Source organism: Podarcis filfolensis (assembly GCF_964270895.1).
Source record: "Podarcis filfolensis genome assembly, chromosome: 4".
In the NCBI taxonomy this organism is placed as follows: Eukaryota; Metazoa; Chordata; class Lepidosauria; order Squamata; family Lacertidae; genus Podarcis; species Podarcis filfolensis.
In genome coordinates this window covers 52,473,060-52,489,460 of record NC_139607.1, presented here as the reverse complement: position 1 = coordinate 52,489,460, position 16,401 = coordinate 52,473,060, and the positions used below count along the sequence as shown (strand labels likewise).

The 16,401-nt window shown below is 42.5% G+C and overlaps 2 protein-coding genes across 5 annotated transcripts in view; one reads left to right on the top strand and one right to left on the bottom strand.

The window, feature by feature from the left end:
* RCAN1 (regulator of calcineurin 1) overlaps positions 1-14,252 on the bottom strand; it is a 35,643-nt gene extending 21,391 nt beyond the window's left edge. For 3 of the 4 annotated variants that reach the window (XR_014546971.1, XR_014546972.1, XM_083608883.1), the window contains exon 1: positions 13,214-14,252. Coding sequence is in view for 2 of the 4 variants with exons in the window: in XM_083608883.1 (XP_083465009.1) it covers positions 13,214-13,522 (309 nt within the window). In the remaining 2 variants the exon portion in view is untranslated. Of the gene's footprint in view, positions 1-13,021; positions 13,082-13,213 lie in introns of those variants that run through there. The other variant, XM_083608885.1, reaches the window with a different exon arrangement.
* Positions 1-16,401, top strand: part of CLIC6 (chloride intracellular channel 6) — a 136,703-nt gene that overhangs the window by 89,486 nt on the left and 30,816 nt on the right. The window lies entirely within an intron of this gene.

Genomic DNA, 16,401 nt, shown 5'->3' with positions numbered 1-16,401 from the left:
TTCAAATGTGACCTTAAAACATTAAAATGTTAAACAGTCCAAAACATATACACAGATTGAAGTTTGCCAAAGCTAACACTAAACCCATAAAATATGCATACACACACCCCCTCCCTGGTGATAACTTGGTGAGTATTTTTCTGCTTTAGTGGCAAGTCTGGGGCAGGAGGGAGGGTGAAGATGCATTTTTTTTAAGCTGCATATTTAATTATTATTTTTTAAAAAGAGCTTGTTTGAGAGCAGTTAATGGACTATTAAGATACCTTTAGATGCTTATAAAACATCTTCAGAAGTCTCCCCCTTACCTTCTTAAAAATAGTTTGCACGTTATTTTCCTAGGCTAAAAAAATATCTGCAAGTGTTTTTCTTTACGTTAAAGTTTCCCATTTGAGGAAAGAATTAAGCATGGGAAGTTGCAACCAAGAGTGCTTGGGTGGGAGATTATGAACTAATTTGAAGAACTGGCCAGTAACTTCCTGCAGTCCTTTCTTATTAAACCACATGTACTACATTATAAAACTATGGAAAGTCACAATGTTTCCAGATAACAAAAAATAAAAAAAATAAAAAATGCACAGCATTTTCCGTAAGTGATTCACAGCTATATTCCAGTTTCCAGACAAGCTGGAAAAACATTTCACACAGACTGCTCCCTTTTGGATGGAAAACACAGGAAACCTTTAAGAACATGTAGTCATGTTTATATCTGCTATAAATGCAGCTTGAGATGGGAACACAGGTCAAATCCTCCGATTCACTAAACTGTTGCTGCCATCACAGTATACTTCGCAATTTACTGACTTTTTATGGACCCTAGGCACAATCGCCTTCTTTCAGAATTGCTATGCTTACCAAGCACAAGGGAGAATGAGATCCAAGACTGCTTACTGAATTTTCTTCTCATTCATAGGTTCATTCATTCATCCTATAGAACTTAAACCATTTTTTTAAAGCATAGCAGTTATGAGCATATAAAGAAACAAAGCTATCCCCAGGTGTAGATCAGCGTACCTCACAAAATTAAATTTATTCACAGATTCAATCACTGCCTCTGGAGACTTCAAGGAAGGGAGTTTCATTTCAGACAATGGGTTCCCAAACTTTTTATCCCATAGACCTCTTGAAAATTGCTTAGGGTCTTTGTGGACCACCTAATGATTATTCTCTGGAGCGGCGCATCCCATTTCGCTGCTTGAGGCAAAACAGGAAGTGCCCCTATAATGCCCCCACCAAAGCATCCCTTGCCTAGGTTGTACAGTGGCATAAAGCAAAGGTGATAACAGCAGATTCTGGTGAAATTTTGGTGAGGGAAACTGGCACCAATACAACTAGCGGCAGCTGCTTCACCCTGCCTCATGGGTGCACCAGCCCTGACTTTTCTGCATTTCAGAACCTCCAACTTAAGATGTGTAAAAAAGAGCAACTTTGCAGTATTATACCAATGTCATCTGATTAGGTTTGGGTGATGTATCGATACATCACCTAGTACTGGTTTGAGGGCTAGAGTGCAATGGCGCCTTCCTACACGATATACCTCTGGGTGAAGGCGCCATCACACTCTGGCCCTCAAACCAAGGGTGGAACGAGCCAATGCAGCTTGTTTTTCCCTTGGCGGGCTGGTTATGGAGCGACTCCTTCCAGTGGCTGGCACGTGGAGGAACGAGCTCCATCGGCCCCAGCCCTGCGAGTTGACGTGGTCAATGTAGCTCTTCCTCCCTCAGTTCACTTTCATTGTTTTTATTTTTTTAATGTTAATGCAGTAAAGCTGTTAACATAATAAATGCATAGCAATAGCTTTTGATCTCCTATTTAAGGCTGTGCCTGAAAAAGGAGCAGAGTTTTCTCAAGTTCCCAGGGTTCATTCATGCAACACAAGACTACACAATATGAATTAAATGTTTATGAGCAATGTTTTTCAGAATGGAAAATTTCCATGGAAAAAGCATCGCACTGGACCTTCTGTAAGCATCACAGCTGAAAAGTGTCCCAAAGTGCTCTACAAGTCATGAATGAAACTTTTAAAAATTCTTTCCACCATCCACTTTTCAAAGGCAAAGGTCGTCAAGTCAGAGGTGTTGCTTTTTTTAAAAAAATTGTTCTTTAATGACCCCAAGATTCATGACAAGCATTGAATCAATTTAACTAGAACACAATAAAACTATAATGGAATAAACTAATTCTAAACTAGAGGATAATATTCAAAAGATATTACTATTTATATTTTATTCTATTCAGAAGGCTTCCCAAGCTATGTAAAGCAGTGCTGCACTGAGCTGTAATTGCATTGTGCAGTTGCACTTATGGGATACTACGCCTGTGTTGTTTGGAATCCTCAACAACTTAAAAGTCTATAGGAGAATTGCCCCTCTCCTGCCTAACACCATGAGTTATCTACTATGCAACAGTTGATTAAATGAGAGGGACCACTGCTTCTGACTCCTTGGTTGTATTAAATTAAATGAGATACGGTTTAACAATAATGATTCTTCTGTTTAAAACAGAAAACAACAATCAATGTACTTCAGAATAAGATGCTTTGATAAGACATCTTTATTGCTACTGCTATAACTGGGTTTAATGAATCTAAGTGATACATAGGCCTGACTAACTCACGTCTGTTCAATTATATCTTGATTTGTTTTCTGTTTAAGGGAGCTGCTTCAAGAATAATTTGGAATCTTGGCATGTATATTTACTTAAAATAATTTAGAGACCACCTTTCATTGTAAAAATAAGGCAGTTTTAAAAACCCATTGAACACTCTCTCTCTCCAGTGGTACCTCAGGTTAAGTACTTAATTTGTTCCGGAGGTCCGTTCTTAACCTGAAACTGTTCTTAACTTGAAGCACCACTTTAGCTAATGGGGCTTCCCGCTGCCGCTGCTCCACCGGAGCACGATTTCTGTTCTCATCCTGAAGCAAAGTTCTTAACCTGAGGTACTATTTCTGGGTTAGTGGAGTCTGTAACCTGAAGCGTATGTAACCTGAAGCGTATGTAACCCGAGGTACCACTGTATATATATCTTCTGACATTTTCTGAAAATATATACCGGTAGCTATATTTTCTGACAAAGAAATATCACTGAAAGTTGGGCCAGTTTACAAAAATTGTAACTCTTTTTTCATCTCATACCAGGGCTTTTTGATATGGAACCATCTTTTGTACAAAGCAGAATGAATGAAGATAAACTAGGATACCAGAATTACCCAGCGTTTGATAATTATTAGATAGGACAAGCTGCTACACCACACATTTGTCATTTTCTTAAGTATTAGCTCCTCTTCAAACTGGCATATCTTAAAACTACAAAAACCGCAATTGGTACCTACACATATTCATTACTATTTTCTGTATACTGTAGCTGCCTTCAGTTCAGTTATTGGAAACATAAAAGTATATTCAGTTCAGTGCTGACATGTAGTGCAGATCAGCCACTATGCAACATTACTAAGGCGATCAGGGCAATGGTCTTTAAAGCAACTGACAGTTAACTTCATGCAGCAACTCACAAGAACTTCAGGATCTCAACTGTAAATTTCACCTACTTTTCCAACTACATTTATGGATGTAGTTGGTTAATTAATCTGAGTGACTTAAATTACTTGGTTTTGTTTCTTATTCAATTCTATATAAAAAACCACAGTTCTTATTGAAACTGCTCTTCCTGTCCTTCTTTCACTAACCTAATGGAAAATATATTTGAAAGATTGTGGTTTCCTGAAAAATATAGTTAAACATTGTAATTGCTGCTTCAGAACCCTTTTTACATGGAAGTGTAAATAAAACTTTAATAAACCCCCAGTGTTTTGTAACTGCTGATTTATTTATCTAGCAACAGAATACATGGATACAAGTGAAATTAAATGTTTAAATGTTTTCCCCAAAAACAATTCCTAGCTTATAATCAAACTTTGAAAACGCAACTACCAAAAGCAACATTAAAAAATAAAGTTTTCTATAAGAAAAACCTCTAAAATCCACAGTTGGGCAATACCTTTACTAGAACCAGTTTAATTGTCACAAAATAATGACCAAGCTTTTGAGCTCCCAAGGGACATTCAGACTGAAAATATTCTGCATCACGGAATTACTAAATTAGTTTCAAAGGACAGTGTATAGCTTAGTTTTCTGAAGCACAGGATCAACTACCTGCATAACTATGATACTGCCAACCTCAGCAAGTAGTAACTAAATCATTATCAATGATTTAGACTGAATCTAAGACCTCAATTCTAGCCCCACTGAAGGACCTATTTCTGAGCAGAGATGGTTAGGATTGTGCTGTAATTTATTAGCTTTGAAACAATACTTTATCTTTTCCTGTGGCTGAGTAGGTATTTTAGAAAATGGCAAGCAACTTCTTCTATAAGTAAGAGTTTGTTAAGTACTGAATTAACATCCAAATTTGAAACTTACACTACTTCTACCAGGATCAACACCAACCACTGCCCCAAGGGTCTTATCATCAAAACAGTCTTCCCTCAACACCACTGTGCATACTGTCTAGATCAGTGGTTCCCAATTAGCTAAGTACTGCATACCCCTGCTTTCAAAAAGCAAGCCATGGACCCCCTACTTAATTTTTTTTTAATACCTCTATGGTAGTTTTTGCTATGTGAATGATGCCACGGGCCTCCTGGGTGCATTATGTAGACCCCTTGGGGTCCACAGACCACCAATTGGGAACCACTGACATAGATAATAGATTTTTATTAACTTATGAAGCAATATTGATGGATTCTTCTGGATAAAGATGTATTAGCTACAACACCCACTTTATGACAGGGGAGCCAGTGTGATGTAATGATTTGAGAGTTGGACTAGGATCTGGGAGAGAAAGGGTTCAAATCCCCACTCAGCCATGAAGCTCACTGGGTGACCTTGGGCCAGTCACCACCTCTTAGTTTAACCTACCTCACAGGGTTGTTGTGAGGATGAAATAGGGGGAGAACTATGCACACAACCTTAAGATCCTTGGAAGATAAAGGTGGTTAATTAATTAACCAACCAACCAACCAACCAACCAACCAACCAAAGGAAACTGCACAACCTTCCTAGCTAACTCATATATACTACCTGCTCATTTCTCTGGCTGCTTATGTTCAGATTTAACCTATAATTGAATCCATTATTTTTCTCACATCATTTGCATACCCTGGAACAGTGGGCAAAAGAGCAAGATTGGCTTAAAGTGGTGGGCTTTAAAAAAACCCTATTTAAATAGCAATATCAATATGCCTGGCACTTTGCAGAATACAGTTTGCAGAATTTCTGCTCTGAAGAAGTTGTGATCTAAAATTCAACACAGGGGAAACAGGGGGGAGGAAACAGGGGCAAAAGAAAACAAGGAAGAATATGCAGTTGTTTCACTTGCATATGCTTAGATTTGGTTAGAGGCATAGCTGAAGTAGGGGTTGGACCCAAGGCTTCATGGGAAAGGCACGTTTTGAGGAGGGATTTGAAGAAAGTGAGCAGTAGGATCATAAAGGTATTCCCTTCCAAAACTATAAGCAGGCACTGTAAACTAAAAAATAATTGGAACTATTTCATTAGCAAATGGAATGCAGAGTGAAAGCTATGCTGATGTGCATACATGCTGATGGGCATACAATAAATTTTCTGTTCATTGGTTATATGCCAGACCGTTATGGCCCCTTTTGGTGCTCTATTTGACTATCCAGGCTAGAAAAACTGGTTATTGAATCACTCTTTCACTATATACTTGCAATATATACTAGAAGTGCTATTAAAGGAGTTTCTCCCCAGAGAACAGAGCCTCCCAATACACAACTGACCTTTAACATAAGTTGTCATATGATACCTTAAGGCTGGGCTGCTACAAACTAGCTGGTTAAGTACACAGTAACAAAGGATTAAGTGGAATAATCTTCTTAAAGCATCAAATGGAAACTTAGAATCATGCAAACTGCAAAGCTATAAATAACTGGTTTTCTCAAGCAAAGAAAAAAAATTCCAAGATATGTTAATGATTCATGGGTCAATTTCCTCAACTTTCCTATTATCCCCTTTCCCCTTACATTATATCCATCCAACTGCATGCAAGAGGGCTAAGACATGTGGAAGTAACTTGAAAAGAGGTGGGGAGTTAAATCTCTCTATCTCCTGGCAGACAGATTAGGGGAAGGGGAAGGAAGGCCCTCCTGTTTACCAAGCATCTGACTAATAATCATCATCTGTGTTGGCTTCCTCTTGTTACTTCTCCTTAGCACTCCCAAGCTTCTAATGTTAAATTTAATTTTAATCTGAAAGAGACGTGACAGAAATCGTATATGCAAGTATGTCTTTAATTGAGAGAGCTACTTAGTAGAAACTTGCAGATACAGTGGTACCTCGGGTTAAGTGCTTAATTTGTTCCGGAGGTTCGTTCTTAACCTGAAACTGTTCTTAACCTGAAGCACCACTTTAGCTAATGGGACCTCCTGCTGCCGCCGCAGCGCCGGAACACAATTTCTGTTCTCATCCTGAAGCAAAGTTCTTAACCCGAGGTACTATTTCTGGAGCGTATGTAACCCGAGGTACCACTGTACTGTAGACAAAACTTTTAAAAGTTTATCTTAACAACTGCTAACTTCTAGGCAAGGGAACACTATTATGGCCTGAAAAAGCAAAGGTATACTAAATATGATCTTTAAGAAGAATCAAAATTATGGAAAGCTCTCTCTGGACTTGGCAGCCACAATTTTCAAACAGATCTTACTACTACCACCAGAATATAAATTTAACTATGTTACAGGGAGGTTGGGGGGAGCTTATTTAACTCAGGTGCTGCAGGTCCCAGAATTAATAATATTAACTAGTAATGCAGAAAAATACAATTTTTTAACTTTCCCAAACTGTTAATCATTCCTACATTTCTTGCAACTGGGGAAGTTGGTTGAGCATATACAAATTTAGAGGAAAAATCCATCTTGTGAGGTGCTGAAAACACATCACTCCATACTAATGTGGTTTGGAAACAATAGTAAGCTCCAGAATTTGCCAGACCACATTAGTAAAGTAAGATTTAAATGTGAAAGTGTAGAACAGGCTGTTTATTTGGTCACTCTGAAAATATAATAAATCTTAAAACATGAATAGAAATATGAAGGATGGGACAGAAAAGTTAAGGAGAAATCTTTCCATGCTACCTTCCCTAAAATGGAAACATATGAAGTTTGGGAGAAACTGGCACTCTCACGAAATAACTTCTCTTTCAAAATGATTACTGAAATATTTTTAAAGCAGTGTTTTAAAATAAGAAAAACAAAGGCTGCCTAAACACATGGATTTAACAAAAGAGTATTTGTAATCAATGTATTTTCTGTCATCCCTACAATAGATTGTGTTTAATCCAGAGAATCTTAAGTGGAAAAATAATAAATAAGGGAGTTTCCTCCTCACTGTAGCCTGGTACTCCTTAAAAATCTGCTCCAGAGTCAGAAGACCCTCTGTAATGGCACAGGATAGGTTCAGGAAGGGTGTGTGTGTGTGTGTGTGTGTGTGTGTGTGTGTGAATAAGTCAAAACCAGGTAGAGAGACCATGTGCAAATAGTTCAAGGTTCCTTCACCTGGTTTTAGCCACTTCCCATACTCCATCATTCCAAAGGGTTCTCTGACCTTCAAGAGCAGCTTTTCATAGGACACAGGGAGCTGCAAAGGTGGAGAGGAGGAACACCTGCCATTATGCTTGCACTTTTCTGAATCCAAGTTATGGAATCTTTACAATTGTCAAACTCATGTTTTCACGAAGAGAAAGAGGGGGACAATCTGAAGATTTTTCCCTAAGGATTATATAGGAGAACTTGAATCTGATCAAAAAATCTCCTCCTCTGCACATATATAACATAAGAGTCCTGCTAGATCTAGTCCATCATTCTCTTCTTACAGTGGTCAACCAGATGCCTATGGGAAACCCGCAAGCAGGACCTGAGTGTGACTGTACTCTCCCCCACCTGCAGTGGAAGTTCAAAAGGAATAAGCTCAACATCCTAAGAGCTCCTGGAATATAGTGACAGCCTCCACATAGGCACCCAGAGGTTCCTTGGATTGGCCAAGGACAAATAAGCTGTGCTTGCTACCTCTCAGCCAAGACATCTCCCTCTGCAGCAGGCCCTGTGTGACTGCTTGTGCAGTGCCCTCTGCTGGTGAGAACATTCCAATGACATGTGACAAAAGCACACGTGCAAACCTCAACCAGGGTAGTTTTTTAAGGGTGTGAGAAGTAGTTTCATCGTATCAGAACTTTGGGGACAAAAGTCAAGAGGCCTCTATTATTGATAGAACCCCACTGCCATCCATCCACATGTTTCCTTTCAATGTTACAAATCAGAGGAATGCTTGCCTTTATTGACTCCTCTCTATACTAGCAAACAGACTGGATACGTGTCTATACAGGTATGACATTTTAGCAAAGTTATAACAGCTACTAAATATGCCACTAAATGAACCATGAAGGAATCATAGAAATCTACTACATGACCAGACCTTGCCCTATATACAACTCTGGTATATTCTTTAAGAAAAAGATAGTGGAAGTGAAAAGGGAGAAGGAAGGAGTAGATGATAATGGAAGTGGAAAACCTTTTATAGAGTTTTTTCCTTTTAATACTAAAAATTCAACTTCAAAAGGAAACCAAGGGTAATGGAATGGGGAAAATAGCATCATGAGTGGAATAAACTTGTATTTATCTTCCATATTTCTACACTGGTCAAATGCTTGATTAATGTGCTTAAACTCTTTAAGAAATCGTTTAGCAGACCTCTTCAGAACTTTCCCATGCTTGCAAATTACTCTATTTTAAAAACAAGTGTGACCAGCGGTATGAAATATACTGCTGGAGAGCACAGTTTCACAGATATTTTGTGTCTCCCCACAAACATCTTAGCTACATTTTGCCTTCGGGAGATGAGCTAGCAAGGACCAGAATGAAATGCACTTGGAAAGTTTCCAGCTGAAACAATCTACTGAAGGGATGGGGCTGCGGAACCTCAAGCTAGGAGCTGAATGCTGCCCCAGAGGCCTCTTTTTGTAGCCCTCGGGGACAGCCTTTCTCAACCTGTGGGTCCCCAGATGCTGTTGAACTACAACTACCATCACTCCTAGCTAGCAAGGCCAGAGCTCAGGGATGATGGGAGTTGTAGTCCAACAACATCTGGGGACCCACAGGTTGAGAACCGGTGCTCTAGAACTACACTATTCACTGGCCCTGCTCCATTACTTTCTTGGGTGCTTTTGTCTGCTGGCTGGAATCTGTCTTTGAAAACTTAGAATGCCTGTTGTTTGTCTGGATGGAGTGTGTGTGTGTGTGTGTGTGTGTGTGTGTGTGAGAGAGAGAGAGAGAGAGAGAGAGAGAGAGAAAGAACACACCTCTGACTTTTGTATGGCTGGAATTTAGCCTCTTGGACAAAAGCAATAGTCCCACACACTACTGGCATGAGGCCCCCCAGAAGGTTGCCCCTGAGAGTGAAGACTTGGGCTGACATGGACAAGAGGGTGCCCACACTCCCTGCACCTGGGGTGGCTAACCAATGACCAATCAAATGTTGTTGGGACTCCCAACTCTCATCAGCCCCAGCCAACAGAGCTAATATTCACAGGTGGTGGGAGTTGTAGTCCAGCAGCATCTGGAGGGCCACAGGTTAGCCACCCCTACTCTACACGCTAGCCTGGAAACTCCACCTGACATTGTTAACACTGAACCTTCTGCCAGTTCCTAACCTAACCTAATCGAAGGAACACCATATCACCTATTGCTTGGCCTTTGAGAGCCCCGAGATCCTGAGTGTCCTTAAGAAGTAGCACCTTAAACTTTACTTAAAACCTTGACTCTTTTAGTTAAGCAGGAACCAAATAACAGTCATTCTCTTGGTGTACCTACTCTTTTGCAATCTTTGTTTTTAAATCTTCAGTCAAGTCTTTGATTAAGAGTTCAGTGAGTTTCATGGGGCCACCCACCTATCAATCATCTGCCAGAACCTTATGGTACAGGGCAAATAAGCAATCCAAAAAATTACTACTAATAATAATAATACTAATAAGCAGCAAGAAGACTGTGGGCAGGGTGGGGATTGGGTGGCAACAGCTTTGCAATAAATTTAAGTCTGTGCTACTGAGACTCAAAAAAACAAACCCTTTTCTGTTGCATGAGTTAGCAGTAAAAAAAAAAGGAAATAGCAAGGTGGGGGGAGAAAAACAATTAATGGCTGACAGTGCTTATTTAGTTACTACTGAGAAAGGGGGTAGAAGGACAGAAAGCAACATCAGGATATGAATAATGAACAAAACCATGAGGAGTGGGAGGAAAAGGAGGGATAAATACTTCTCACACAGTAAGTCATGCCCACTATTTAAACATAATGGAAAGCACAACTAAAAGAGTGCTATAACTCTCATGTGTCAATGCTTGCTTGCAATTCTGGATGCAGCAGAAAGCAGAACTGAAAGCACTAAGAGCCCCTTTGTCTGAAAGCACTCTAGGTTCTTTATCTGGAATATATCTGACAAATTATACACACCAGCAGAAACAGAGTTTTAAAAGCACAAGCACTCTCTTTCAGACAAACTTTGCAAATACTGTAAGTGGTGTTACTTCACCCCCTTGTGGCTGATCCAAGCATTATTTTCAGGATTTGGAAATGAAATTACGGTAAGTGACTGCTAACAAGAATAAAGGATAGCATTCATATGGTATGTCTCAAGTGCTCCAAATGCATTGCATTAGTCAAGATGTAAAGAACCATGAAACTAGTTCTGTAAGCTCACCGGAATTTTATAGCAATTCTCAAAACAGTAAGCCTCCAATCTATATGGCAAACTGTTTAAAAAGCAGGTATATGATAATATGGGGGTCAAAGCAAAAAAAACAAAACCCACTAAGCTAGTGCAAACCTATTTTCATTGCCCTAATTGGTTCTCTGAATCCCAACCATTATCTTGGTAATCTTCATTACAGCCATTTAAGAATAGCAACAGCACCATATACAAAGGCTAGTGAATTTGGGTGGGATTAGATATGAATTGAGGATTGGTTGGTTAACACCCTTATGCACTATACTCAAGAAGGCTACCCTAGCACATATACCTATTTCCATGTCTTTCTGCAGTCTTGAAGTTGCCTAAAGCTTGGACTCACATTGGAATCATTTGAAATGTAACATTTTAAAAGTAAAACAGCACAGAATATATATTTGAAAATACAAGTTTGCATTTCTTAAGTGTACCTAAGAAGCTGCCGAGTATGTAAGTAGCTATGGCAACTATTAAGGTTATTTAAAAGGACTATAAATTTAGATCTTACAAAACCACATCTTAGTCCTAGAAGAAAAATACAGCAGTTTTATAGATAAACAAAATATCAGTTAGTAAGCTTTTTGTTATTGTTGTTAGAGCAAGAGCCTGAACATTAAAAAATAAATAAAATTTGCTTTTAGTTCTTCATTCTTTGGAGCACCATGTAACAAAAACCAATGAATTACATTCCGTATGATTTTCCCCTCATGCATCTCAGGCAAAGGTATAGCTTTAGCTGATGGAAGGGACTAAGTAGGGAAGAGAGATAAAGACAAACATTATGCTTGTTCCTGCCAAACATCTGACTGTAGGCAGAGATGCTAGAGTTACACTTTGCATATGATGGTATATGGAAACAGGAAGGGGCACTTATGTTTCCTATTCTTCTCCTCCCGCAATATTTATACAGCAGCATGGCATTTAAAAATAGCAACATGTCATTTCGAAGGCCTGCCATGGTTACAACCTTTCATTCCTAACGATGTGAGGGTCAATTTGCGTCTTTCAAATGTAGGTTGATACATTGCAATTCACCTGCTTAGCTCTTTGAACTACCTGGAAATATCAAAATTTAAGTCACATGTGGGAGATGGCAATAAAGCTCTGTATATCATGGCAGGCCTTCGAAATGACATGTTGCTGTTTTTAAATGCCATGCTGCTGTATAAATATTACGGGAGGAGAAGAATAGAATAAGTGCCCCTTCCTGTTTCCATAGTCCCTTCCATCAGCAGGAGGCCCCATTAGCTAAAGTGGTGCTTCAGGTTAAGAACAGTTTCAGGTTAAGAACGGACCTCCAGAACGAATTAAGTACTTAACCCAAGGTACCACTGTAGTTTAATTGCATCACAGCACAGCAGCAGACTGGTCCAAGTAGCCCGCAAATGGAGTGTGCTACGGGGCTCAGGCCAAGGGTACATCACATTTTGTTGCAGATTTCCTCATTAACATCCCCAAAGGCCTACAGCAGTGTACAAATTATGTTTAGCCTTTGTAAAAGTAAGGGCTCAGAGCTGTCAGATATAATTGCTGGCAAAATTCAGTAATCCTTGGGCCAATACAACTAAACACATGTCTGCACAGGATCAGGTCCTACTTAACGGGTAGCAGATGTACCACTGCAACCCTACAATACAAGCAGGGAGGGAATTGCAGTCCTTTCTGTTCCTTGGCCAGTCCCTTTTCCACAGGGCCAGCCCAAGACCTTTTGGTCTCCGAGGACAAGATGGGTGTCCTGTCTCCATTCTACATATGGAATCTGACTGGCCCGGAAGCTGAACCTTACTTCAAAATTGGCAATTTGATAGTACGCTCCACACCACAACGGATGGCACGAGGCTAGATTAAGGGACACAGGGCAGGTGGTGTGTGCTTCCCACACAGGTCTATCCTCCGACACTTTAGCAGCCCTCCCTGGCCCACAGCATCTGCCACCTGAGGCCACTGCCTCATTCCACCCAATGCTAGGGCCGGCCCGGAAAAAAAGCAGGGAGGTGAATCCTAGGAATCCTGCATGGGCAGCTGCCCTTTAGATACGCCCCAGGGGCAGCAGGGCAACAGCTTCTGCCTTTCACGAAGCGCAAGCACAGGCCGCAAGAGGTCCTGCTCTGTAAAATGTTTGCCTAATGAACGACAACTCATTGGAGAGGGCTGGGGGCGCCTTCTTGCAGAACCCCCCTCTGCCTCACGTCCCCCCACCAGAGAACCCGGCGTCGCTGTGCCTCATTTCACCGGTTTGTTTGTTAGCCGTGTTCGCCTCCCAGAGGAGCCAGCCATCCCCGACTGAGAGCCCCTGTCGGCCGCGGGTGGTGCTGGCCGGGAGCGGGCGGGGCCTGCCCTTTCCGGGCCCTTTCGCCCCCCCACTTCCAAACTCTCCTCTCCCCCAGCCCGGCTTCCGGGAGCCCCCTTCGCCCCCCCACCCACCTTGCAGGGGCCATCGGGTAAGAAGACAGGCAAGGGCAGGTTGCAGGCGATGAGCGCCGTGGGCAGGTCGCGCAGGGACACCGTCTCCATGTCGACGAAGCTCCACTCGGTGTCCCGCTCCTCAGCCTCGCTTTCGTCCTCCTCCTCGTCCTCCTCGCCGCCTTCTGGCTCCGTAATCGTCACGGTCACTCCCGCCGCCGCCTTCTCCTCCTCCTCCTCTCCCGCCGCGGTCTCTGCCGGCTCCTCGCCTTCTTCCGCTTCTACGGCTCGCGGTCTCTCCCTGCGGCCGCCGCCCCCCCGGTCCTCCATGCCGAGTTGAGGAGAGGAGCCGGGGGCGGGGACGAAGCCCGTCGGGCTCGGGCCTGGCCTGGCTGAGGCGGCGAGTCAGAGGGAGCGACGCCGACCAGCCGCCTCTCGCCGCCACTCCGGCCCTTACAGTATACCCTTTCTCCCTCAGCCCCAGGGGGGTAGATTGGCGACGGTCAACGGCTCAGGGCCCGGCCCTGCGGAGCCAATGAAACACCCGGGCTTTTACTTCAACAGGTGACCCGTCTTGAAGTGCCGTGGCGCTGCGGCAGCCATCTTGGGTTCGGGCAATGCCCACATTGCCTCTTCCCCGCCTCGCGTTCCTTCTCCCCCGTTACGGTAAATCTCAAAGTGCCCACTTCGCCTCTTGGCAGGAGGAGCACGGGTATAATTTATTCGACGTGGTGCCTGCACTTGCAAAGAAGCAATTAAAGAATCGCTTTGGAAGGCGAACGGGAAAAGCAGCATAATTCTCTTTTAATCCTCAAAGGATCACCTTTTCAAGGAATCATAACGACACCTGAGATTCCAGCCTTCACAGGCCACGTTTTTAATCACAGGGATTGACATGGGTCATTGATCTGATTCCAGGGCAGTCCTTCCAAAATATCCCACAGATGATAAATGGGGTGCTTATTTGGGTACTTGCAATGCTGTATTCTCACAGCAGGGGTCACTGCCTGAGAGCCCTCTCCTCCATAAAATAAAACAAACCCTTCCACTGCTGTATATTTAACTGACAGCTTGTTGTTGTTTTCTTTCAATATAATGTTTATGCTGGAGTAGCTAAAATGTGACCATGTACCGTATGTTTCGCCCTATAGGACGCACTTTTTCCCCTCCAAAAATGAAGGGGAAATGTGTGTGCGTCCTATGGGGCGAATGCAGGCTTTCGCTGAAGCCTGGAGAGCGAGAGGCATCGGTGCACACCGACCCCTCTCGCTCTCCAGGCTTCAGGAAGCTATCTGCAAGCCTTGCGAGCCCGGGGGAGTTCCCGCGGGCTCGCAAGGCTTGCGGGCAGCAGCCTGCAGCCCGGAGCACAGGGCGCCCTCCGGAGGACACCCTGTGCTTCGGGAAGGTGTCCGCAAGCCTCCCGCGCCCGGCGGGAGGTCCCGCCCGGTGCACGAGGCTTGGGGCGGCAGCCTGCATCCCGAAGCATGGGGTGCCCTCCGGAGGACGGCAGCAGCCTGTTCTGGGGTCGGGGGAAGCTCGGGCTTCCCCCACGCCAGCCCCGCGCCTGGGGGGGAATAATTTTTTTTTTCTTTATTCCCCCCCCCCCAAAAAAAAAATAGGTGCGTCCTATGGGGCGAAAAATACGGTAGATATTTGTTGGACTCCAACTCCCATCAGCCTCAGTCAGCATGGCTAATAGCCAGGGATGGTAGGAGTTGTAGTCCAGCAACATCTGGAGGGTCACAAATTGTCCCCCATGGTGTAGGCTAGCTTCCCCCAAACCTATGTCCTCCAGCCTCCAGGTGTTTTGGACTACAACTCCCATCAGCCCCAGCCAGCATACTTGCACTGACAAGGACTTATGGGAGGTGCAGTCAAAAATATTTGGAAGATACTTGGTTAGGGAAGACTGGTTTAGACTTATTCCTTCCAGTATATCGGAAGGAGTGCTTTTTGGATGGCCGCTTGTTTGTTATAGTTTGTGGATTGAATTTGCATCTCATCCTTTCTCCAAGGAGTTCACAGTGGCATACATGAGATTCTCACAACAATCCTGAAAGCTGCTAGTTGAAAACTCCAGCAGAAACCTTATCCTATAGCCATAAATAAAAATGTGATGTATAATAAATAAATTATGTATACTTTCAAAAGAGAGAAAGGCTAGCTATTTGTTTCTGTAAGTACCCCTTTCTCAGCCTGCAACATTAGTACAACTACACCTGACTGCAGGGAAATGAATTTTGTAGAGAGAAGAATACCTGACCTTAAATTACTGTAATATCCAACTTAATAATTTATACTAAATGATTTGCAGTGTTTATGCCGACAATCACAGCACTACTCCTTGGCTTTTAGTGCAGTTACTGCCAATGAAAGTTTCCTTGAAGATTGTTATGTCCCATACATATGCCTGCTCAACTGCAAGGTCTATGGAACGAGCACTTTTACAAGGTTCTGCATTTTGCTGTGAAACACCCTGCCTGTTATCACTAAGCAGGAACCCTCATTATACTGTTTTAGATGCCCGCTAAAACCTTTAAATTTTTTTATTTCAGCAAGCCTACCCAGACATATATGCATCCAAGTTTTAAGGTTTGGTTCCCTTCCCCTCCCCCAATTACCAAACTGGTTTTGAAACTAAAGGAAACTTCATATTGCTTTGAAGCTCCCTTGACTTTCAAAATCAGTTTGGTATTGGGAGGGGGGAATGGGGGGAAATTGTGAATGATCAGCAGTTCAAAGATACATATCTGTTTGCACCCCAGGCTTTATTTCATGTCATATAGTCTCTTGAATCTAATTATATTTAATAGCCATATAGCTTTCAGTAACTCTAGAAGCCCATATCCATTTCAATATTTCCAAAAAGCAAATGGATAGCATCACTGCAATGTGAACATAATATCACATGACAGAAATCAAATGTTTGTGAAACATTATTGTGCTAGTCTGAAGGTATTATAGCAAAGAATAACAATTCCTTCTTATTTCTAATTATGGAGCCAAAATGCCAGAGCACAAGAGAGGGGCATTAGCAGAATTGTAGCAGTCCCAAGATTGTAGAAGTATAAAACATTGATGTGAAAAATTATAATGTGTAGAACCACAAAATGTGGACTGAGCATGCCAGGAGTGCCAGCTTGGCCCTGTGGCTGTGGGTGCCAGGCATGGCCCTGGCACCAAAATTTGTGGGTGCCTGGCCACTTCAT